Raw genomic sequence first — 25,823 nt, 5'->3', positions numbered from 1 at the left:
TATGCCAGGATGCTATTTGCCTTCTTGGCCACCTGAGCACACTGTTGGTTCATGAAACAGCCTAGAAATCACAGTTCTGAGAGCAGTTGGAGAGAAGAGATGCCCTTTTTGAACCTTGCAGAGGTTTCCACTATGCCTGCATTCACATGGTTCTTCAGGATATGGTTCAATGGGCATGGTGGTGTTAGGCTGAGTGTTGGACTTGATCTCAGAGCTCTCTTCCAGCCAAAATAATTCTATGATTTTATGATTCTATGATGCAGAGCTTGACCTGCATAATCCTATAATGGCATTCCTGGCGTAGACCTTCCTTGGGCAGACCTCAGAAATATCCTGACAGCACTTAGGTGGACAAAACTGTCTTTAGTAGGCAAATATAAATGGCCTGGGTTCATAGTACTCTATCTATGCAAAGGTCCTATTCCCACCTGGAGATAGTAACAAAAGGCTACACTGCCACATGATCTTGACAAACACAATTATGCAACAAACACAACAGACCAGAACTGGCCAAATGCATCCAGTTCCTGTGTGCTGTGATGAAACTGCCTGCACTTGCCCTTGGAAAGTCGTAACAGTTAAAGCTACTTTGTCCTAACAGTTAAAGCCTGTTGCAAAAGCACTAAAAAAGTTACCAATGTGAAAAAAAAATAATTAAAAACAAACAAACAAACAAACAAAAGCTGCACTGAGGTCAAGTCAGTAAGGTCTGCTTTGTGGTTCTAACAACCAGCATCACCCAACCACAGGTGTGGAACCATTGGGCTATCACTGTTTTTCTCTGATACCAAGAAAAGAAAGCCATTTTCTCCAATGCAGTGTAGAACTTTTCTTGGCACCACTATGAGTTTGGACAGCTGTCCAGCCTGCAGTTCATGGCACAATCAGTGTGTAGGAACAGCACCCATCAGATACTCAGGTACTTACTTAGAGGTATTTTCAAGTATTGATTTAACTTCACTCATTTGTTCTTTTCCGAAGTAAACTACAGTGAGGTGAATTCTCCCATCCTGCTGAATGCCCATTTCCCTAGAGAACAGAGACAGACTTGTGACTTGTCCCACAAGTTAGCTTGCTTCAATAATCTACACTCAGGAGGGAAGGCATAGGAGAGTGAACCTTGGAAGGCATTCCTGACTGCACTGACAGAGATGTTTATCCTGACAAAGGGGCTCTTTCAGCTGGGAAAAAAGACTACCTCTAGAAACAGTGTTTGTTATAATAGGAGGACACTTAAAATAGGCTAGCCAGCCCCAGGAAGAATGGCAAGGCAGGCAATAATTCCAGCACTTAGGAGAATATAGGAGAAGAGGGATTTTAAAGGAGCTGCACAGAACCACTTCTTAACCTTGGTTTTGTTTTTTTCAATCATATTTTTAATTTCTATTTTTTGATAAAAGATGTTCCAGGGTTCAGATCTTTGGTCTAAGAGGTATTCACTACAATCTGAGTATCAACCAAAGATGGGACCAGTGGCCTAAGGGCAGGACCAATTGAAACTAATGCTGGACATCATATTTCGCATGCACATAGTCAGCAAGAGTTCACCTACAGTCAGCAGAGAGATCAGCATGATCAGAGGATGATTTCTCCCACTGATCACAGGATGATTTCTCCCATCCTTTGGCATTTTACTAAGAACTAGTTACAATACTCTAAGTATCAACCAAAGATGGAACCAGTAGCTTAAGGGTAGGACCAATCTGAACTAAAGTTAGGCATCATGTTTTGCATGCACATAGTCAGCAAGAGTTCACCTACAGTCAGCAGAGATATCAGCATGATCAGAGGATGATTTCTCCCATCCTTTGGCATTTTACTAAGAACTATTTACTACAATCTAAGTATCAACCATAGATGGAACCAGTAGTTTAAGGGTAGGACAAATCTGAACTAAAGTTAGGCATCATGTTTTGCATGCACATAGTCAGCAAGAATTCATCTACAGTCAGCAGAGATATCAGCATGATCAGAGGATGATTTCTCCCACTGATCACAGGATGATTTCTCCCATCCTCTGGCATTTTACTAAGAACTAGTTACAATACTCTAAGTATCAACCAAAGATGGAACCAGTAGCTTAAGGGCAAGACCAATCTGAACTAAAGTTAGGCATCATGTTTTGCGTGCACATGGTCAGCAAGAGTTCACCTACAGTCAGCAGAGATATCAGCATGATCAGAGGATTATTTCTCCCATCCTTTGGCATTTTACTAAGAACTAGTTACAATACTCTAAGTATCAACCATAGATGGAACCAGTAGCTTAAGGGTAGGAGCAATCTGAACTAAAGTTAGGCATCATGTTTTGCATGCACATGGTCAGCAAGAATTCACCTACAGTCACCAGAGATATCAGCATGATCAGAGGATGATTTCTCCCATCCTTTGGCATTTTACTAAGAACTAGTTACAATACTCTAAGTATCAACCATAGATGGAACCAGTAGTTTAAGGGTAGGACAAATCTGAACTAAAGTTAGGCATCATGTTTTGCATGCACATAGTCAGCAAGAATTCATCTACAGTCAGCAAAGAGATCAGCCTGATCAGAGGATGATTTCTCCCATCCTAAATCAAGCATCTATCAGATGACTAATTTAGATAAAGAATCTATTTTTAGATGGCTGTAATTAGGCAAAACAAATCCCATTGTAAGAGTTAGGATCTGCTGCTAACACAGTGTTTTCTAGGCAGCTATTTAAAGCTACATCTCAATTAAAGTCTCTCTCCAAACATTACTCTGCTGAAACTAAAAGAGAAAAAAAGTTCAGCAACAGCTAGCCTGAAAATTTCAATACATTTCCCTCTTTCCTCTTGCTGCTTTCATCTTTTCTGTTAGGTGTCTGGGAACACTAATTCCCTTTTTTCTTAAAGATATTCCTTTGCAACTAATGGGACAAAATTATCATGTTGCCACAGCTGTGTGTGCCCCAACAGAACAGACTGAGGCACATAAGCCAGATACATGCAAATCAGAAACCCTGAAGACTGGGACTGTAATTGCTTTTACTGCTAATCACAATGAGTTAAGCAGCCTTTCAGTGTCTGCAATCTCTAAAAATGACTTCCTAGTGGCACAGTGAAATGTTACATAAAAGCAGCAGGATTCTTACTGAGTGAGGCCTTGGTAACTCCTGAAATTGTATCTTCCAAGCCCTAAAAAAAAACCATTCCCTGGAATGGAAACCCACCTGAAGTTCTGCATGAACTGCCGAAATTTGCTGGCTCTCTTGGCCAAGGGCACAATGACATTAATAAGGGTATCAGCTACATTGATATTTTCATGTTTCACTTTCATTACAGGGCCAAATGGCCGGAATAAAACAACCTTCTTGAAGTGATGTTTCGTGTCTCCTTTGAAAGTCAGCTCATACAACGTGCCTTTGTCCTTCTCGGTGCGGTAGATCCCTGCGTCAAAACAGAGAGCAGATTTTGGGTTAAACCTGGGCTTCTAGTGGGGAGAAAGAGATCACATAATCATACAATGGTTTGGTTTGGATTGGTTTGGATTGGAAGGGACCTTCAGGATCATCCAGTTCCAACCCCGTTGCTGTGGGCAGGGACACCTCCCTCTAGAAGAGGTTGCTCAAGGCCTCATCTACCCTGGCCTTCAACAGCTCCAGGGAGGGAGCATCCACAACACCCCTGGGCAACTTGTGCCAGTGTATCACCACCCTCACTGTAAATAATTTCTTCCTAACATCCAGTCTACACCTACCCTCCTCAACCTTCGGCTGATTTCCTCTGATCCTATCACTTGTAAACAGTCCCTTCCCAGCTTTCTTGTAGGTTCTTTCAGATACTGGAAGGCCACTGTAAGGTCTCCCCCCAGGCCTTCTTTTCTCCAGGCTGAACAACCCCAGCTCTTGCAGTCTGTCCCCAGAGGGGAGGTTCTCATAGGATGCAGTCTCCATACCTCACATCTAAGCTGGAAGAGCAGCAGAGGTGTGAGACATTGCATTTTAAATCAGCACACACGCCACCATCCCTTGGAGGAGCCTGTCAGGCAGGAACACCGCCCCGGGTTGCGGGAGCTGTTTGTTATTCTCACAGGCACACTGCTAGGCTTGGCAGAGTGACAGACCCCTGAAGGTCACCAATTGCTCACACTCAGTATAACCCTGCAGACAAACTGTCCTTAGTTTTTCAAACTGCTTCAACTGCACACTGCAGGCATGCATGGTAATGGTGGTGCAGAGAGACTGAAAGAAGCAGCCTGCCTCTTTGCTGGATGAGTGATTAGACCATCTACCAGGAAAGCAATTTCCTGATGAGCACATACATTGCCTCCTGTCTGGGAGGTTTTCAGCAAAGTCCCCTAAGAAAATTATGCACCCAGGCCCCCACAGTCATCACCTTCACCCACTGTCAAACAGGACAAAAGTATGATGTTATTCCAATCTTGAGAGACTCCAGTTTCCTTTTGTGGTGATGATACCCACTCCTGGGCAAGCAAAATGGTCTGCAGGGATCACTTTATAGGCTTTGTCAGAGGCCTGACTCTGGACACAGTCCTAGAGACTGCATCAGACAGTCTCCAAGGATATTTAATCCATACATTCCCTGTGTGCTAGTTTGAAGCTAGCTAGAATGTTTTGGTGAGAAGAACTAGATTCCAGGCTGTGAAAGGGAAACAGTGGCAATGTCTACTTCACTCACAGGCTTGCTGAGAGGTATATGAGCAAGAATCCAAACATAGATAAGGTAGTTGGGAGTCGCTCTCTGTGTGAGATTTGAGCTGCATTTCTCTCTCTCTAACCTAACCTGATTAATCCACTTGCTTCCTAACCCCCCTGGCTGACCTCCATTCTTCCTTGGACACAAGGCAACATCTGGGGTAAGGTAGAAGGGAAGGAGAAGGTGGAAGGGCAGTTGGGAGCCCCTCCTGGGGACTCAGGTTTCTGGGAGGGCTGCTGTGTTTCTGTATTACCTTTTAAATTGCATATTTCTGTATATAACTGTATATATATTGTAAATCTCTGCTTGTATGTTGTGCTAAGCTGTAAATATAAAGATTTATTCTATCTCCAGAGCCAGCTGAGTCTAGTCTGGGTGGCTTTCTAAAGTGTGGGGGTGTGGGGAACACCCAAACCAAACCACCACATCCTGTGTAGAAAGAACTTCAAACATACTCGATGGATGCAGTTGGTCCTACAAAATCATCACATCATTTTGGTTGGAAAAGACATTTAAGACCATTAAGTCCAACTATTGTCTAATTCTACCAAGGCTGGTGCTAAGCCATGGCCCTCAGCACCAAGGTGTCTTTTAAACACCTCCAGGGATGAGGATTCAACCACCCCTATGAGGGAGGCTGTTCCAATCTTTGAGAGCCCTTTCAGTCCAGAAGTTTCTTCTAATATCCAACCTAAACCTCTCCTGCTGACACTTGAGGCCATTTCCGCTCCTCCTATGAATTATTATTAAAGAGAAGAGACCAACATTCTCCTCACTCCAGCCTCCTTTCAGGGCCAGAAGGTCTTCCCTCAGCCTCCTTTTCTCCAGACTAAACAATCTCAGTTCCCTCAGCTGTTCCTCACCAGGCCTGTTCTCCAGACCTTTCACCAACTTCATTGCTCTTCTCTGGACATTCTCTCTTTCATGTAGTGAGAGCCATTAAGATCTGGCCTGAACCTATGCTGAGGGCTGTCATGAACTGTAGAAGTACTGTCATGTCCCACTAGAATACTATTCTGCTACCTTAAATGAGCTAAAGTTGGCAAAAAGCTTGCAGACTTTACCTATTGAATGTGTCCCTGTAGTGCATACTGAAACAAAGCTTTGTCCTCGCTAGGCCCAGTAGGTTTGGGAAGACATAATTAAATGAGAATTCTAACTACTTGTTAAGCCACTGTAAATATCCTAACACCTTTAGCAGCAGATGAGTGTAATTGCATTGCCTTCCATCTCCTGCAGAACTTCAGAGAAAAGCAGAATGGGTCTGGAAGAAAACTGCTCTGCTTGACTTGTTTCTTTGGGGTCTCTTCTCCACATCTGGCTATGAAGAACAGCTTGGCCAAAATAATATTGGGGGTTTTAAATCTTAGCCATTTTTTGATGTGCACATTGCTGTGCACCTGACCCAAAGACCATCATCTCTGTTTTGTGTTTCTTGTGAAAGTCTGGGTTGAAGGTTTCTTTGAACAGCAGTGACTTTTAAGCTCTTCATAGAATCATAGAATCAACCAGGTTGGAAGAGACCTCCAAGGTCATCCAGTCCATCCCATCCCCCAGCCCTATCCAGTCAAGTAAGTGCCTCATCCAGTCTTTTCTCAAACACCTCCAGGGACAGTGACTCTGCCACCTCCCTGGGCAGCCCATTCCAATGGCAAATCATTCTCTCTGCCAACAACTTCCTCCTAACATCCAGCCTATACTTCCCCCAGCACAACTTGAGACTGTGTCCCCTTGTTCTGTTGCTGGTTGCCTGGGAGAAGAGACCAACCTCCACCTGGCAACATCCTCCCTTCAGGTAGTTGTATTGCAGCTTTTACATAGCTATGGCCAAGTCATCTGAAAGATTAATGAGGTGTGATTTTATCTGGCCAGAGTTCTGTGGACTGTCTTATCTTCATTATGGCTGTGTGGTTTATTTAAGTGCACATTGATCTGGTTAATATTTTATGCAGATTTACCGATCTGTTATTTCCTTCATGTCTTATTTCTAATATAAGCTGATTCAACAAATGCCCCAATCCTCCTGCAGCAGAACAGATGAATCTAATGAGATTGCAGCTCCATCATTCTTTCACTGCTTATCTTTTAAAGCTATGCCCTTGACTCCCTTTTCTATACAGGCTGCCCAAGGTGGAGACCATGAACCTCATCTGTTACTGAACTTGAGCCTGCAACTGAGATAATCTGAAACAGCTCCCCAGGGATATGTCAAATCCCCATCCCTGGAGGTGTTTAAAAGCCTCAGAGATGTGGTACTGAGGGGCATGGGTTATCATCAGACTTGCTAGAGTTAGATAATGTTTGCATTCAATGGCCTTAAGGGTCTTTTCCAGTGTGATGGTCTGGGTGTTCCCCACCCCCCCACACTTTGGAAATCACCCAGACTAGACTCAGCTGGCTCTGGAAATTGAATGAAGCTTGTATTTACAGCTTAGCTCAATATACAAGCAGAGATTTACAGTATATACAGTTATAGACAGAAATAGACAAGGTAAAAGGTAATACAGAAACACAACAGCCCTCCCAGAAACCTGAGTCCCCAGGAGGGGCTCCCAACTGCCCTTCCACCTTATCCCACCCCTCTACCTTACCCCAGACATTGCCTTGTGCCCCAAGGAAGAATGGAGGTCAGCCAGGGGGGTTAGGAAGCAAGTGGATTAATCAGAGAGCTGGAGGATGAGGTTAGAGATAAAAATGCAGCTTAAAGCCTGGACAAAGTATCATAGAATCATAGAATCAACCAGGTTGGAAGAGACCTCCAAGATCCAGTCCAACCTAGCACCCAGCCCTAGCCAGTCAACTAGACCATGGCACTAAGTGCCTCATGCAGGCTTTTCTTGAACACCTCCAGGGATGGTGCCTCCACCCCATTCCAATGGGAAATCACTCTCTCTGTGAGGAACTTCCTCCTTGCCTATGTTCTTGTTCTTATACATCTCAGCAAGTCTATGAGTGAAGTAGACGTCACCATTGTTTCTCTTTCACAGCCTGTGATCTAATCCTTCTCTCCAAAACATTCTAGCTAGCTTCAAACTAGCACATATCCAGCCAAAATAATCCCTTGAATGTGTGATTCTTTTTAGAAGCAGAGAACTATGTGATTTGCCAATGGAAGTGAGCCTGCATGATGTGGAGTCACTCTGGGGACTCACCCACCTCTTCCATTCCCAAAGGCACTAATATATTCATGTCATCAGGACTTTTTACATGAATCCAAAAGTTGTGTCAAAGCAGCCTCAGCTCTGCAACCTGAGCTACAAGGAGGCAGAAAAAGGAACCCTTAAAAAAATTTAAACCCCCCAAAACTTTTCCTGAAAAGCTTCCTTCTGAAACAGAAGCTTTGGAAAGGCTAAATGTTCACTCTGGATCAATGGAGGCTAATTGATGGAGCAAAGCTGGAGGTGGGTAGGTCCAGGCTGGACATGAGGAGGAAGTTCTTCATCATGAGAGTGGTGAGAGCCTGGAATGGGTTGCCCAGGGAGGTGGTTGAGGCCCCATCCCTAGAGGTGTTTAAGGCCAGGCTGGATGTGGGCAGCCTGCTCTAGGGTGGAGTGTCCCTGCCCATGGCAAGGGGGTTGGAATTAGATGATCCTTGTGGTCCCTGACTGATTCTATGATTCTATGACCATCTGTCACTTCCTTTAGAGTAGCTGTGTTTCAGAAATGTAGCATTACGTGCCCATTCTCTTTCTCCCTCTAGAAGCAGGGGGAAAAGTCAAGGCCTCTGGAAACCCAGTGTAAAATAGTGAGCTTTGGGTCAGCAGAGAGACTGGCCCTAAAATGAGGGGAAAGGACAAGTGAGAAGCAAAAAAAAATCTGGGCTGAAGGGTTGGTGGAGAGTAGGAAGTATCAAGTCTTCAGAGCAGCAACTCCCAGGGCTTTCTAAAGAAGTGGAAAATACCTGATCTCTGTTCAGCTGGGCAGGCAGGCAAATTTCAGAACAACCCAGTTTAGTGTGAGGTGTTCCTGCTCGTGGCAGCGGGGTTGGAGCTGGATTATCTCTGAGGTCCCTTCCAACCCTGACAGTTCTCTGATCTACATGGAACTGATAACCAGCAAACAGCCACAGAACTTGGAGAAAATGCTGTTGAGTGGATGACAGTTTTAGCCTCAGTTCCACAGGCTTCAGGCCTTTCCCTGGCAATAGAAACACTTCCTGGATCCCATGCTCATTTCTTGTGTGTTAGTTTGAAGCAGGCTAGAATGTTTTGGTGAGAAGAACTAGATTACAGGCTGTGAAAGGAAAACAATGGTGATGTCTACTTCACTCATAGGCTTGCTGAGATGTGTAAGAACAAGAAATAAAACCATAGATAACCACTCTCACTTGGGCTGCTGGCTGAGCTGCATCTTACTCTCTAACCTCACCCTCCATTTTGGACTAATCCACTTTGCTTCCTAACCCCCTGGCTGAACCTCCATTCTTCCTTGGTACTGGGGTAAGGTTGAGAGGGGTAAGGGGAAGGTGAAGGGATGGTTGAGAGCCCCTCCTGGGGACTCAGGTTTCTGGGAGGGCTGTTGTGTTTCTGTGTTACCTTTTACCTTGTATGTTTCTGTCTATAACTGTACATACTGTAAATATCTGCTTGTATATTGTGCTAGCTGTAAATAACAATCTTCATTCATATTTCCAGAGCTGGCTGAGTCTAGTCTGGGTGACTTCTAAAGTGTGGGGGGACAGGGAACACCCAAACCATCACAACTTGCCTTCCATTAGATGCTGTAGGAACTGCTTTTAGCATTTCCCAATATATATCGTCCCCATTGTAGCTCAATATTATCATGGTGTTCCCACTTCACAGACAGTAAAATGCAACACCTTATCCTTTTGAGGAAGGGCATCATCCTTTCTCTCAGTGAGCTTCCAGGGTAAAACTGCATCAGGTAGCTCATCACCAGTACCCATCAATTTGACAAAGCAAAGCTACTCATAGAATCACAAAACTCTTGAGGTTGGAAGAGAACTTTTAGATCCTTTTCATTTGTCTCTGAGGCCTTATTTAATATTCCAGTCACTAGACAGCCATGCCAAGCTGCAGAGCTTGTGGTACAGCCTATCTGGCAGTGCCATGGCAGAGCACTTCTGCAGCAAACCAGGGAATTTCTGAAACTGTTCCTACTGGGAGTGAGTATTACCAGAGTCATACTCTAATGATACTCATGAATACACTACTTGAGTTTGCCAGAGACTTCAGATTCTTATCTCCACCTTTGAGAAAATTAATGACTTTTAAAGGTATTCATCTCTGCTGCCATTAATGACCAGGCCTATTATTCTGCCCACTGAGCAACTGGATTTCAACTGGAAACAGAGCACAGCTTTGCCTGCTTATAATACCCAGTCATTTCTGATGCTTCCCTTGTTGTTTTTTTTTCCTTCACTAACTCCTTGTAGAAAAAAGCAGTGAACTTGGTATAGAAATGGGAGCAATATAGGGAGTGGGGAGAGGAAGGAAGGATTCCAGCAGCTGGACAGCCCAAGTGCCTCTGTGGAAAAAGAAGCAGCGCAGAGTAGCTGCCAGATGGATAACATTTAGGGCCTCAGGGTGAAGGTGTGGTTCTCCTGGTTTTGAATTAGACAAAGTGGAAAATTCCACCATGTGTCAGCTATTACTCCTGGAAGGAGAACCATATGAGAATACCATCCAAATTTCATGTAACAGCAAACATGCTGAGAAGGAGCTGAGCTCAGATGTAAGGTACTGGGGTTGCAGCCTCGTTCCCACGCACAAGTGGTTCTGTCTAGAAACTGCAGAGGATGCAGCGCTTATTTTAAGAGAACCCAGCCACAGAGGCAAAACATTTCTTCCCAAATGTAAGAAGTGTTTGAAGAAACATTTTCCCTCTGCAAAGACAAGAATAAAGGCATGGATTGGAAGAGGGAAAGACCCGAGTCAGACTTCTTTCACTACACCACCACTGCCTATTGGCATATGTTAGCAACAAACCAGTAGTGAAAAAGTGACAGCCGGTACCAGATGTGCCCTGCAAGAATAGAAAACTCCACACAAAAAGAGCCAAGTAAACAAGAATAACTTGCACCAGTCCATAGGATATTAAACAAGGGAGAGGAAACAGCCTCAGGTTGCACCAGGGGAGGTTTAGATTGGATTTTAGATGAAACTTCTTGATTGAAGGGGTTCTCAAACCCTGGCACAGGCTCCTCAGGCAGGTGGTTGAATTCCTGTCCCTGTAGCTGTTTAAAAGAGGCAGAGATGTGGTGCTGATGGGCATGGTTCAACGCCAGACTTGGTAGAGTTAGAGAATGATTGGACATGATGACCCTGGAGTTTTTTTCCCATCAAAATGATTCTATAATTTAATCAGCAGCACACTTTAGTAAAGCTTGTATCAAAGGCTGCACTGAACATGGCAGAAACAAAGACACAAGGCTCGTGTCAAGAGCAGCAGTCCGGCATCCTGTCTCTGACCCTGATTACCTAATTTTCATTTCAACACATCCCTCCACCAGCTCAAAGCTGAAGATGAGGGCAGCACCCCCACTTTTAACATGAGGGATGCATACAGCTTTTGTGTGCTGTTGTTGTTGAATCATCTGGAAGATAAAAAGCTTACTGGGTTAAGTGGTGTTATTCTCAGTGCAGACCTGGGCCACACCTCCAAGAAAGCTCCAGCTACCCTGGGCAGCTGCAGAAAATGGAAACAGCTGTTTTTGCTGGCTAGGTAATGCTGCTCATGGTTGCTGTGTTGCTGGATGGGTACAAAGCTGCCAGAAGCTGCATGCAGTCTGTTACTAACTTGTTATGTAGGCAGTGGCACTTGAAGAGCACTGTCTCCTAAACAAATTCTGAGTCCAAATCATACTTGAAATGCAGAATTGGAATAGAAAACTCAGTCCACCCTTCTCCTACTCAAATTATGCAGAGCAATAGCATTTTTGTGTGCTTTGGTTGGCGATTTTTGCCATTCTTAGAGAATGGAAGATAGGAGAAAATAGATTTTCAAGAGATAATAGAGACTTTCAGAGGAACTCCATAGAGAAGCCTTCTGCTAAGGCAGCTCCTTCTTTCCAGCCCTGATGCATGGATCCCTACTTTTTCAAACAACTCAAAGAATCATAGAATGGGTTGGGAGGGACCTTAAAGATCATCTAGTTCCAACCCCACTGCCATAATGAGCAACATCTCCTACTTGACCAAGCCACTCAAGGCCATGTCCAACTTGGCTTTGAACACTTTCAGGCTTGGAGCCTCTGCTGTTAAAAGTGGCACTTGAGAATTCCATTCCTCAGTATTACATGAGAGCAAAAAGACTCATTTTAGAATCCAAGGGTTGAGGTGCACCACTCTTGGTACAGGAGATAGTCTGTAAAGGTTAAGTTTTCCCAGTCATTTGAAGTGATAGGTCATACCAGCTGAGTTACTGAGCTCCTCAGCTGCTGTCCTCAAAAGCTAACTTGTCACAATGACTCTGGCAGATCTGTGCAAGTGGAAGTAAGGGTACCGGTGGAGTCTGAATTTTAAGTGCAGTTGTAAGTCTGATCCGGTATTGCAGCCTAATCATCCTTTCTCTGTCAGTTCTGAGGCAAGCCTGTGACTAGAGAGCTGCAAAAACGTGCTGGTGATCACCATAAGAGATTGGTAGGCTCTGATGCCACAGAGCCCCATTCCCAGGATAGTTGCCATTCTGCAGTTGTGCTTGAGATGGTTCAGTTTTGGGGCCTTCACTACAAGAAAGACATTGAGATGCTGGAGCATGTCCAGAGAAGAGCAACAAGGCTGGTGGAGGGTCTAGAGAACAGGTCTGGTGAGGAGCAGCTGAGGGAAATGGGGTTCTTTAGTCTGGAGAAAAGCAGGCTGAGGGGAAACCTTCTTACACCTCTCCCTACAAGTCCTGAAAAGAGGTTGGAGCAAGGAGAATGTTGGCCTCTTCTCCCTAGTAAAACAAGTGATATGAAGAGAGGAAATAGCCTAAAGGTGTGCCAGGGAAGGTTTAGTTTGGATATCAGAAGAAACTTTGTGACTAAAAGACTGGCACAGGCTCCCCAGGGAGATGCCTGAACCCTCATCCCTGAAGGTATTTCAAAGAGGCAGAGATGTGGCGCTGAAGGACAGTTTCACACCAGGCTTGTTAGTTAAGTGAAGGTTGGACTCAATGCTCTTAAAGATCTTTTCTAACAAAAATGATTCTAACTCTGGGTCATAGCACTGACAGCATCCTAGACATGGAATCATAGAATCATAGAATCAACCAGGTTGGAAGAGACCTCCAAGATCACCCAGTCCAACCTAGCATCCAGCCCTATCCAGTCAACTAGACCATGGCACTGAGTGCCTCATCCAGGCTTTTCTTGAACACCTCCAGGGACAGTAACTCTGCCACCTCCCTGGGCAGCACATTCCAATGCAAATCACTCTCTCTGGCAAGAACTTCCTCCTAACATCCAGCCTAGACCTCCCCTGGCACAACTTGAGTCTGTGTGCCCTTGTTCTATTGCTGGTTGTCTGGGAGAAGAGACCAACCCCCACCTGGCTACAGCCTCTCTTCAGGTAGTTGTAGGCAGCAATCAGATCACCTCTGAGCCTCCTCTTCTCCAGGCTGCACACTCCCAGCTCCCTCAGCCTCTCCTCACAGGGCTGTGTTCCAGGCCTCTCAACAGCTTTGTTGCCCTTCTCTGGACACTTTCCAGTGTCTCAACATCTCTCATGAATCGAGGGGCCCAGAACTGGGCACAGTACTCAAGGTGTGGCCTGACCAGTGCTGCTGAATACAGGGGAAGAAGAACTCCCTTGTCCTACATCTACGCTCTGAGCTAATATCCATCCCCCTCAGCAATGCCATCAGCACCATGTGGACCTTCTAACCTGCTGTATGCATACAAACCTTCAACAAAGTCAGCAGCTGTGTACAGACGGTGTTTTGCATTGCCATCCCCCGCTGGACTGTTCAAACTCCCAGTAGCTAACTCGATCACCTCTACCAACTCATCTCGCTTGTCCTTCCTCACAGGCTTCTCCTCTGGGTGGCGTGTCAGCCCTGTCTCCAGCTGGTACACCTTCTGCAGGGTGAAGCTTTCAAAGGGCACAGCTGCGTACTCTGTGGACAGCTTAACGCCACTGTGCACCTCTGCTTTGTCTATCTGGGAGCGGAGGAAAGCCAGCAGGTTAGCCTGGGCCTTCTCCGGCTTACTGTGGTCAGTACTGTGAACATCTGAGGGGTCTGGGTGCTGGCCTTGCACATTCTTAAGCTGCTTACTCCTGCCTTGGAGCTCAGCCTTCAGCTGGGCAATTTGTTTCTTCAAGCTGATGATGTAGTTGCGATGTTGCTCTTCTCGCTCCTGCAGAATTGCTTCATATCCCTCCTTGGCAGTCGGACTGTGCACCCTGGGCAAAGCAAGCTGCTGGTTGTCACCCTTGGGTGTGCAAGCCAACATGTAAACAATAGACACTGAGCAGCAGGCCACCACTAGCAGGCCTGCTAGCCGGGGGAGAAACAGAATAAATCCTCGTCGGAACATCATCTCTCCAAAAGCAAAGTCTAATCCCCCACAAGTGACAGTTCTGATGACCATGCAGTGCCACAGAGGCCTTTGGACGTGTAGTACTCTTGCACAGATGCATGTATGTGCAGGAACTGGCTTCTCAGCTCTCTTACACCACCTGCTCTGCCTCTCTAGTGTTTACCCAGCAGGACCAAAAGGCAAGCTGCAAAGCAGACAGGGCACCCTCTGATCCTCATGGCAACACCTACACTCCTGCAGCATGATCAGCTGGTGGTTGATGCAGCCCTAGGACCTGAAAGACAAATGACAAGGACAGTCATTCAGTCAGGTTAGAATTGAGTCATTCAGTCCAGTTCTAAGAATTTGCTTCATTTCTCAGCTGCTGTGGCAGATCTCAGAGCTGTGAAGTGCTAAGACCCAAAAAGGTGCCAAGACCCTTACACAGGAAATCCTGCATGCAATTATGTATATAGGATTGGCCCATTCCAGTGAAAAATTACCCCAGGCCTCAAAGTCTGCCATGCTTTAGCAATACTAGGAAGTCATCATCTGTTACTTTTCTGGTGAGAAATCATGTGGCCAATGACGGCTGTCCAAGCACTCTCAACTCTTGGAGCACTCCTATTTTAAAGGCAGTCGGTCCCACAGCCACCATACACATTTCAGCTTCCAGGCATGTTTTCCAAAACACCAGGTGGAAAATGTCCCATTTGAACATATGATGCCTGGCTTGAAGAAGACCACTTGATGACCCAGAAATTAGTATCAAGGCCAATTTTTGCAACTAATACTGACATATCCCACCAGATGATGCCACAAACTCCAAAGAACTAGAGACAGGATATTTTCAGGAGCTTTTGGAGCAAGTTCTTACTCAAAATCAGAGGAAGTTTTATTTCCCTCTATGGGGATGTCATCACATCACATTCCAGCCAGCATGGGTTTAGGAAGGGCAGATCCTGCCTTTCTAACCTGATCTCCTTCTATGATCAGGTGACCCGCTTGGTGGATGTGGGGAGGCCTGTGGATGTGGTCTATCTGGACTTCAGCAAGGCCTTTGACACTGTCCCCCACAGCAAACTGCTGGCTAAGCTGTCAGCCCATGGCTTGGATGGCAACACTCTGTGCTGGGTTAGGAATTGGCTGGAGGGCCGGACCCAGAGAGTGGTGGTGAATGGTGCCACATCCAGCTGGCGGCTGTCACTAGTGGTGTCCCTCAGGGATCTGTGCTGGGCCCCATCCTCTTTAACATCTTCATAGATGATCTGGATGAGGGCATGGAGTCAGTCATCAGCAAGTTTGCAGATGACACTAAGCTGGGGGCAGATGTGACTGAGTTGGAAGGCAGAAGGGCTCTGCAGCGGGACCTTGACCGCCTGCACAGATGGGCAGAGTCCAATGGGATGGGGTTCAATAGCTCCAAGTGCAGGGTGCTGCACTTTGGCCACAACAACCCCATGCAGAGATACAGGCTGGGGTCGGAGTGGCTGGAGAGCAGCCAAACAGAGAGGGATCTGGGGGTGCTGATTGATACCCGCCTGAACATGAGCCAGCAGTGTGCCCAGGTGGCCAAAAGAGCAAGTGGCATCCTGGCCTGCATCAGGAATGGTGTGGTCAGCAGGAGCAGGGAGGTCATTCTGCCCCTGTACTCTGCACTGGTTAGACCACACCTTGAGTACTGTGTTCAGTTCTGGGCCCCCCAGTTTAGAAGGGACATCGAAATGCTTGAGCGTGTCCAGAGAAGGGCGACGAGGCTGGTGAGAGGCCTTGAGCACAAGCCCTATGAGGAGAGGCTGAGGGAGCTGGGATTGGTTAGCCTGGAGAAGAGGAGGCTCAGGGGTGACCTTATTGCTGTCTACAACTACCTGAGGGGTGGTTGTGGCCAGGGGGAGGTTACTCTCTTCTCTCAGGTGGCCAGCACCAGAACGAGAGGACACAGCCTCAGGCTGCGCCAGGGGAGATTTAGGCTGGAGGTGAGGAGAAAGTTCTTCACTGAGAGAGTCATTGGACACTGGAATGGGCTGCCCGGGGAGGTGGTGGAGTCGCCGTCCCTGGAGCTGTTCAAGGCAAGATTGGACGTGGCACTTGGTGCCATGGTCTAGCCTTGAGCTCTGTGGTAAAGGGTTGGACTTGATGATCTGTGAGGTCTCTTCCAACCCTGATGATACTGTGATACTGTGATACTACACATTATCTTATCAGATTAAGGCCCTCTGGTTTCTTACAGTGCTATACTGCATGTTATGTTATCATTTTAAGGCCCTCTGGTCTCTTCAGTGCTATACTGCATGCTGTCTTATCATTTTAAGCCACTCTTGTCTCTTCAGTGCTATAATGCACCAAAACATTCTAGCTAGCTTCAAACTAGCACATATCTTATAATTTTAAAGCCATCTTTTGTTTCTTATAGTGCTCTACTGCACCCTATCTTATCATTTTAAGGCCCTCTTTTGTTTCTTCTACTGTAATAAATACTCTGGCAGCAACATACAGTGCCACTGTGTTTTCCAGGTATTCTCTCTGCTCAAGGAGTGAAGGCCACAGAGGAAGTTTAGTGAAAGTTACTTTTTCTTCTTTTTCTCAAAATGAGTTAAAAATGTGAACATTATTATTTTTAGTAAGACTTCCTCAAGTCTAGTTAACAACAGGAAAGAAAAGTTAGGTGACTGAATGTGAATATTGATCTAGCTGTAAAGTACACTAAAGCAACTGTGCTGAGGACACTACTGGTGTGATTTTCCAAATCTCTCAGTTTTGCCCCAAAGATTTAGGCCACAGCTGAGTAACATCCTAGATTGCACTGTGAGGCTACATTGTTAGGCTCAAGCACAAGCAAACTAACCCCTTGTTGCTGTCCCCTTGGATGCATTAATGACATTCCAACACTGCTTTTGATGACAAAGTTTCCCAGTCCTTGCCATCAGATCCTTAAGTAAAAAAAAAAACCAAGAAAAAGCACCTAAAAATAAGAGTTTCAGAGTTATTTTCAGTTATTTCTAGCCTTGACTCAGTCTTCTGCAGGACTTTTCATCAGCTGCTACATGACTTATTCTCTGTGCCTTGACTGACTGTTCCTTTAGAGCAGTTATGCAGAGATATTTCTGATCTTCAAAGTGTTATCAATATTTTGTTAGACTGAAGAGATTCTAAAAAAGAACCCCCCACACATTTTTGATGGAGCTAGAGTAAGGTGCAAAACTTACTACTAATGCAGAATGGCTACTGCAGGATTTATAGGATTCTCCAGAATATGGCAGTGTTTTCAGAGGAAGAATTGAAAATAATCAACAGCAGGGGAAAGGAGAGGGTGAAGTCGATGTCCTTACCTTTTTGGTGTGATCTTCTCTGTGGAACATCTTGGTCTGCCACAGCTACTTCTCAGCTTGCCACAGTCATCTCCTGCTTATCTCTCTTCTTATGCCTTTCCCAGAAAATGTGTGTACTATAAAAAGCACTGCCAACCTCAGCACACCTCTTCATTGCTTTCACATTTGCCAGCTGCCTACATCTTCAGTCTGTCTCCTTGTGTGGTGAAAGGCTTGTAGTGGAAACGCTTCCTATGGATGCACTATAAAAGCTGGTCTCCTGCAATGTAAAAGAGCTTGTCAAAGCAGGGGAAATTAATCTGGGCATTTCTAACTCTACAACAGATCTGGCTAGAAGACTGCAAGAAGGTAGTGTGCAGCGAGACAGGGTCAGGAAGTGGTAAGATGTAGCACATAAAACACTGCTGTGCTTGTATGCTTCACTTCACACAATTAGTCCATTGACTGAATTGGCAGAAGCTGAACATCACTGAAAGGATTAGTTGTGCTAACATGGTGTAAACTGAAATTACATCTCAATGCCTTAGATAAATACACAATTTCATGTCTGGAAGCTGCAGCAGATTCAAGGTTTGGGTAAAGAGCTCTTCAAGGGTTGACCTGAAAATACACATGTGTATATAGAGCTACTTTCACTAACACATACTGGGTCTCTCTTCAGGGTACTCTTCCTTTCCTATCTACTTTTCTGGTTTGTAATCTCACTTATCAAAAAAATACATCTATAAAAACACTTCAGAACAGTAAATTAAGCAAGACACTTTGTCCTTTGAACTGCAATTCTCGTAACAAGAAGTTAAAGGCAGGGGAATTTCCATCTTCTTGATGGGGATTTTACCAGCAGGACTGGAGGCACCCTGACAACAGGCACTCAATCCTTGTCCTTCTTTTTTTCTTTCTTTCCAGATTTTATTAACTTGTATCAGTGGCTTTGGAGGCACTGCCTTACACTGACTGACATTTCAATATAAGCTTTACTGTACTACTATCTCATGGGCATGCTTATGAGAGCAGTGCCAGTCCATGTCAGTGCCAAAAAAAGCAGATTACTTTAAGTCAACACTGAAGGTGGTCACAGCTAAGGCATCTCAGCTGCACAGACAGTACCAGCAAGCTGGGGATGGTAACTCCTCCTAACAACCATTCTGTTGATTTCATCAGACCTACACAGTTTCATACCAACTGAGAGAGCTTGAGATGAAGGGGAGACAAACTGAAATGTCTTTTTTTTCCCCAAGAACTGACAAAACCACCTCTGTACTTCGCAGTAGTCAGCTGTGTTAGTCTGTTTGCAAAGAGCAGCTTTCATGGATGTGCAGTGGCCAGTCTGATAGCTGAGGAAAATGACAGGGATTCTAAAAAAGCCTGTTTGCAAAAAAATCTTCATCCCCAGCTCGACCTGTTAGCATAGCCAGAGGTCAGGCCAGATCACAGAGGTGCTTTTCACTTGTTTTCAAGGAGCCTGTGCCCGAAAATGAGCTAAACTGGGAAAGAGGCTCTGTCATCGCTGCAAGTGGCATGTAAATGGCTCTGCAGGATGGTGCTGCACCTCCTCACAGGGAGCTGCAGAACTCAAGAAAGCTGTTTGCTTTGAAAATTTGATTGGTCTGCACTCACCACTGCTTCCCCATTAGCATTTGGGGGTTCAGTGGACTGCAGAGGTACAGGAAATTTCTCTCTGCACAGAAAAGGCAACCTATTTCAAGCCTGAATTTTGGACTCCCAAAAAAACAAAGGGGATTTGTGCAGAAGGAAGGGACTGCAGCCAGCCTATCTCGATGTGTATCTCCACCCTGAGCTTTACACAATTCTCACTCTTCATGTTGAGGATGGAAATGGATGGCAAAAGAACATGTTTGCAGAGGCAGCAGGCTCAGAACATCTGTTGGATGGTAGGAGAGCCCTGCAGAGGGACCTAGACAGGCTGGATGGGTGGGCAGAGGCCAAAGGGATGACATTGAACAAGGCCAAGTGCAGGGTTCTGCACTTTGGCCACAACAACCCCAAGCAGCACTACAGGCTGGGGACAGAGTGGCTGAGAGCAGCTAGGAGGAGAGGTACCTTGGGGGTACTGGTGTATAGTAGCTGAAGATGAGCCAGCAGTGTGCCCAGGTGGCCAAGAGAGCCAATGGCATCCTGGCCTGTATCAGGAACAGTGTGGCCAGCAGGACAAGGGAGGTTACTCTTCCCCTGTACTCAGCACTGGTCAGGCCACACCTTGAGTGCTGTGTCCAGTTCTGGGCTCCTCCAATCAAGAGAGATGTTGAGGTGTTGGAAGGTGTTCAGAGAAGGGCAGCAAAGCTGGTGAGGGGCCTGGAACACAAACCCTATGAGGAGAGGCTGAGGGAGCTGGCGGTGTTTAGCCTGGAGAAGAGAAGGCTCAAGGGGGACCTCACTGGTGTCTACAACTACCTGAAGGGAGGCTGTAGTCAGGTGGGGGTTGGTCTCTTCTCCCAGGCAACCAGCAACAGAACAAGGGGACACAGACTCTACTGGTGCCAGGGGAGGTCTAGGCTGGATGTTAGGAGGAAGTTCTTCACAGAGAGAGTGATTGGCATTGGAATGGGCTGCCCAGGGAGGTGGTGGAGTCACTGTCCCTGGAGGTGTTCAAGCAAAGCCTGAATGAGGCACTTAGTGCCATGGTCTAGTTGACTGGCTAGGGCTGGGTGCTAGGTTGGCCTGGCTGATCTTGGAGGTCTCTTCCAACCTGGTTGATTCTATGGTTCTATGATTCTATGAACATAAGGCATGGGCAAAGCCAATAATTCCATGTTTCCAAATACTTTCTGCCACCGTTTCCTATCGCAGACTGACAGCTAACCATTGTAGCTCACAAAACTTTTGGAATGGCTTTTTTTCTTTCTTTCTTGCCTTTTTTTTCTTTTTTAGGCAGTGAATGGCAGAAGTTGCAATTATTTTCCCTGTAGGTGTTGAAACATCTTCACTGAGCAGCAGCACACATCAGAGGGAGATTTCACTGGTATCATATTAATCTCCAAAATAAGCTATGTGGAGGAGGAAAAAAGATGTTTTACCCAGAGACTTTGAATACCAAAAGAAAAAAGAAACAAGACCAACACATTCTGCAGCCACTTGGCATTTGCCTTGAACTTTTAAATGACGAAAGACTGCACGAAGTCCTGCAGACAAATTGGTCTGCTATAAATATCAGGGACAAAGAAATGCCCCCCCACAACAGAAACTCAAGCTAGAAGGAGACGTGTCACAGAGATTACAGTCTAGCCTCATACAAGTGTTTAAGGTGCACATGGAGGGAATGCAAAAAGAAATGATTTCTCCTTAATGCCAAATCTTGATTTCTCAGCTACTTCTCAGCTCAGTTCATCTGTCAATGGCTGAATTAAAAAGAACCTGGTTGATAAATGGACCGAGTGCACCCGCATAGCCTTTCTGTATGGTCCCCTGTTAAAAACCACACCCATTGCTCCCTCTTGGAAGCAGGCTGACACATCCCAAACACACCACTTAAAATTCTAACATCTCTTTTGCAACTGATACAAGCACTTGAAAGCTAAGTAAACAAATCGTCATTTCCTAATCTTTGATCTCAGAGTAATCTTCAACATAAAATCTTACTTGCATTACCAGGAGTTCTTTCAGAGAAAAGCCTGAGAAAGACAATTACCCTGATCTCTATAATTAACAGTCAGATCATCTTGCAAATAGGCTACAAACGCTATTAGAAGCAGCCTGAAACAAAACAAGAAAGCCTCAGAAGTGTTAACGTCCCTAGAAATACCATAGTCTTCTGATGAGGGAACTGAAAAGTGGATGGGCTTACATTCAATCATAGAATCATAGAATCAACCAGGTTGGAAGAGACCTCCAAGATCATCCACTCCAACCTAGCACCCAGCCCTAACCAATCAAATACACCATGGCACTAAGTGCCTCATACAGGCTTTTCTTGAAGACCCCCAGGGACGGTGCCTCCACCACCTCCCTGGGCAGCCCATTCCAATGCCAATCACTCTCTCTGCCAACAACTTCCTCCTAACATCCAGCCTAGACCTCCCCTGGCACAAGTAGAGTCTGTGTCCCCTTGTTCTGTTGCTGGTTGCCTGGGAGAAGAGACCAACCTCCACCTGGCTACAACCTCCCTTCTGGTAGTTGCAGACATCAATAAGGTCCCCCTTGAGCCTCCTCTTCTCCAGGCTGCACACCCCCAGCTCCCTCAGCTTTTCCTCACAGGGCTGTGTTCCAGGCATCTCACCAGCTTTGTCGCCCTTCTCTGGACATAGAATCATAGAATCATAGAATCAACCAGGTTGGAAGAGACCTCCAAGATCATCCACTCCAACCTAGCACCCAGCCCTAACCAATCAACTAGACCATGGCACTAAGTGCCTCATCCAGGCTTTTCTTGAAGACCCCCAGGGACGGTGACTCCACCACCTCCCTGGGCAGCCCATTCCAATGCCAATCACTCTCTCTGTGAAGAACTTCTTCCTAATATCCAGCCTATACCTTCCCTGGCACAACTTGAGACTGTGTTCCCTTGTTCTATTGCTGGTTGCCTGGGAGAAGAGGCCACCCCCCACCTGGCTACAATGCCCCTTCAGGTAGTTGTAGACAGTAATAAGATCACCCCTGAGCCTCCTCTTCTGCAGGCTAAACACCCCCAGCTCCCTCAGCCTCTCCTCATAGGATTTGTGCTCCAGGCCCCTCACCAGCTTTGTTGCCCTTCTCTGGACATGTTCCAGCACCTCAACATCCTTCTTGAATTGCCATGTCCTTTTGTTTAGCACTGTTCACTCCATTCTTTACCAAGCCTGCATTTGTGCTTGGGATTGCCCCAGCCCAGGTGCAGGAGCTTGCCAGAATGCACACAGGCCCACAGAAACCATTGCTTTGGGTCAAATGGCTATAAGAAAAACTCAGGACATTTCTATATCCTATCTCCTATATCTATGTATGATTCTATGATCTATATCTAGATTCTATGTCTAGTTAAGTAACACAAGCCACCTTTTCAAGTGTTAATGAGATGTTGTGCTAGTTTGAGCCCAGCTGGGATATTCTGGTGAGAAGAATTAGATTATAGACTGTGAAAAGGAAACAGTGGTGATGTCTACTTCACTCATAGGCTTGCTGAGATGTATGAAAACAAGACCACAAATATAGATAAGGGAGTTGCTCTTGGGTGCTGGCTGTATGCACTTCTCTCCCTAACTTGCTGCCTAACTAATCTGTTTTCTAACCCCCCCTAGCCAACTCTCCAAACTCACCTTGAACATAAGGCTAAGTGTGGGATAAGGTAGAAGAGTAGAGAGAAGGTGAAAGGGTGGTTGGGAGCCCCTCCTGGGGACTCAGGTTTCTGGGAGGGCTGTTGTGTTTCTGTATTACCTTTAACTTGCATATTTCTGTCTGTAGCTGTATATATTGTAAATACCTGCTTGGATCCTGTGCTAAGCTGTAAATATAAAGCTTCATTCTAATTTCCAGTTCGGCTGAGTCTAGTCTGGGTGATTTTCTTAAGTGTGTGGGGGGGTGGGTAACACACAAACCATCACAGACATGTACTTAGAGTTACTTGGGTTTCAGGATTTCATCTCTGATTCTCAGATCACACTGAAAAGGGCATCTATGCTTTCAATGTCTTTATGAAATATTTCAGTCTAAACAAGCAGCCTGATACCCTAGTTTGCAGCCATAATTTCTCATTGATCATCAAGAAATTTCAGTTTCTTTATTGAACTCTGTTGGTGTCTGGAGTTCAAACTGTAGTTTACTATTGAAGATGCTAATAGCAGTTATTGTATAGTTGTCACTGGCCATCCAGCTAGGAAAGTGTTAAATATTAAGAGTTCACACAAGAGACATCCTGGTTTTCTGTCACAGCTGATTGATGACACAAGTAAAGCCAGTTTCCCTTGCCAGTAAAAGCCATATTTTTTCCCCCCTTTTGTTGCACAGCAGAAGTACACCCTGCAGTCAGGTCAGCATTTCCTGGAAGGTTCCAAAGGGCCTTTCTCTTAAAACAACAAATTCAGAGTCCAGTCAGAAGCAAAGCATGTTTCCTGCAGAGTTATGAAATAACACACACAATAACAGCTTGCACTGCTGGAGGGTAGGAGGGCTCTCCAGAAGGACCTGGACAGGCTGGATGAATGGTCCAAGGCCAATTGCTTGAGATTCTACAAGGCAAATTGGTGGGTCCTGCATGTGGGTCACAACAACCCCATGCAATGCTACAGGCTTGGGACAGAGTGGTTGGAAAGCTGCCCAGCAGAAAAGGACCTGGGAGTGTTGATCAGCAGCTGGCTGAAATGAGCCAGCAGTGTGCCAAGGTGGCAAAGAAGGCAAGCAACATCCTGGCCTGGATCAGGAATAGTCTGACCAGCAGGAGCAGGGAAGGGATTGTCTCACTGTAGCCAGCAGTGATGAGGCCACAGCTTGAGTACTGGGTTCAGTTTTGGGCCTCTCACTACAAGAAGGACACTGAGGTGCTGGAGCAGGTCCAGAGAAGGGCAAAGAAGCTGGTGAAGGACCTGGAGAACAGGTCTGGTGACAAGCAAATTGGTGAGGGAGCTGGGATTGTTCAGCCTGGAGAAGAGGAGCCTGAGGGGAGACCTCACTGCTCTCTGTAAGTCCCTGAAGGGAGGTTGGAGCTGGGTGGGTGTTGGTCTCTTCTCCCTAGTAACAAGAGATAAAATGAGAGGAAATGGCCTCAAGTTGCACCAGGGGAGGTCTAGGTTTGATATCAGAAGAAATTTCTTGACTGAAAGGGTTCTCAAAAACTGGCACAGGCTCCCCAGGGAGGTGGTTGAATCCCTATCCCTGAAGGTGTTTCAAAGAGGCAGGAATGTGGTACTGAGGGCTATGTTTTAGCACCAGCCTTGGTGAAGTAAGAGAATGGTTGGCCTCAGTGGTCTTAAAATTCTTTTTCACCAAAATGATTCTATGGTTCTATGATTCACATTATGCCAAAAAAACTTATGTTAGATATTTACAGTGCAGAAGACCACGACACAACTGAGGGAATGTGCCAGGAAGTGGGAAACCTCCTAATAATTTTGTCACCTCGACTTTCCTCCTCTTGGGCTCATCCAGCATGTTTATGTTTGTTCATTTTATTGCTGACTTCAGCCACTCGTATGAGGTACTGGGCACCATGAAATCTGTGCAGTACAACAGTACAGTATGTCTGCAGTAAGTCAAACACAGTCAAGATGAACTCAGCAAATAAAGGCAAAGAATACAACAAAAAGCAGACGTTATTGAACCCCCTTTTGGTTTTATAAGCCTGCTGCTGCTTTATCTCATGTATTCTACCTCAGAAGGTATTAGCTGACTGAAAACACAAGAAAGGCAAGAAGCAGGCACCACGGTGAGTTAAGAAGCTGCTTGCTAGCTGAAGAGTCATGCATGTTTGCATTGGTACAGGTTTAAAAATAGCAAGCCCTTGAGAAGCTATTCTGACAGCAAGCTGTGACATATGGATATAAAAGTGGATAAGAGGAAAAGATGGTGAGAATCTATTGCAAACAGATGGTTAAATAAATAAGCCCTTTTGGCCCAACTTCGAGTAGCAAATACTGCCAGTGTTCTCACTGATGTCAGAGCCAAGTGCTTCATGTGGGATTTCTTGCTGCACACCCTTCAGAACACTCAGGCTCCCAGGCAGTGGGCTCTCCCCCAGATGAAAGCAGCACAGATTCCTGCCACATTTTGTATCTCTGCACAGTGAACCTCTCCAGAACAGTGACGTTGCTCACTGTTTGACACTTGGCACAGTGGAAATCAGATCCATTTGGCCCCCCAGTAGACCTACTGCAAGGCATTAAATACCAGATAGTGGCTTATTCACCTTCTTCATTCTCCCAAAAAGATGCACTGGCCACTTCAGAGGCTCCAGCAGAACCATCCTGGGTGGTCTACTGAAACAACATATTAGTGCTGACAGTCATCACTTCAAATATGATAGAAACCATTGCTTCAGCCCAGAGGAAAAACAGCAAGGAAATGATAAATACCTGGAAATTAGGACTCCTCTGGAATGTTGTCTTAGCCTTCAAAATGAGAAGCCTAAAACTAAATAGTCTGCACATATTCCAGCTACACAAGGAATTCCCTCAGCTGTTGGCATAGCTGGAATTTCACATGAATCTGTCATACAGGAGCAGAGAGAAGGAATCTGAGGAGCAAACGTGAGGCAAATACCTTGGTCAGGATTTCAGGACACCATTTTTTCATTTCCTTCTTTCAAGAAGTGCATGCCCTCAGGCTCACTGTTTAGATGTGTGTGCCTTTGACTGGGTGGAGACTCTGCCCACTCTTTCTTGACTTCCACAGGAGATGCCCCACGAAATTCACTTCCTCCAAGCACACTCT

The 25,823-nt window shown here is 45.7% G+C and overlaps 1 protein-coding gene across 4 annotated transcripts in view; it reads right to left on the bottom strand.

Annotated features, from left to right (window-relative positions):
• Positions 1-25,823, bottom strand: part of CSGALNACT1 (chondroitin sulfate N-acetylgalactosaminyltransferase 1) — a 52,290-nt gene that overhangs the window by 6,967 nt on the left and 19,500 nt on the right. For 2 of the 4 annotated variants that reach the window (XM_064148516.1, XM_064148514.1), the window contains 4 exons: positions 17,469-17,727; positions 13,524-14,434; positions 3,194-3,410; positions 928-1,029 (listed from right to left, as the gene is read on the bottom strand). In XM_064148516.1, coding sequence (XP_064004586.1) covers positions 928-1,029; positions 3,194-3,410; positions 13,524-14,211 — 1,007 coding nt within the window. In that variant the 5' untranslated portion in view covers positions 14,212-14,434; positions 17,469-17,727. Of the gene's footprint in view, positions 1-927; positions 1,030-3,193; positions 3,411-13,523; positions 14,435-17,468; positions 17,728-25,299; positions 25,386-25,652; positions 25,822-25,823 lie in introns of those variants that run through there. The other 2 variants (XM_064148515.1, XM_064148517.1) reach the window with 2 other exon arrangements.

The sequence above is a fragment of the Pogoniulus pusillus genome, chromosome 9, assembly GCF_015220805.1.
Source record: "Pogoniulus pusillus isolate bPogPus1 chromosome 9, bPogPus1.pri, whole genome shotgun sequence".
Lineage (NCBI taxonomy): Eukaryota > Metazoa > Chordata > Aves > Piciformes > Lybiidae > Pogoniulus > Pogoniulus pusillus.
This window is presented reverse-complemented; position numbering and strand designations above follow the sequence as displayed.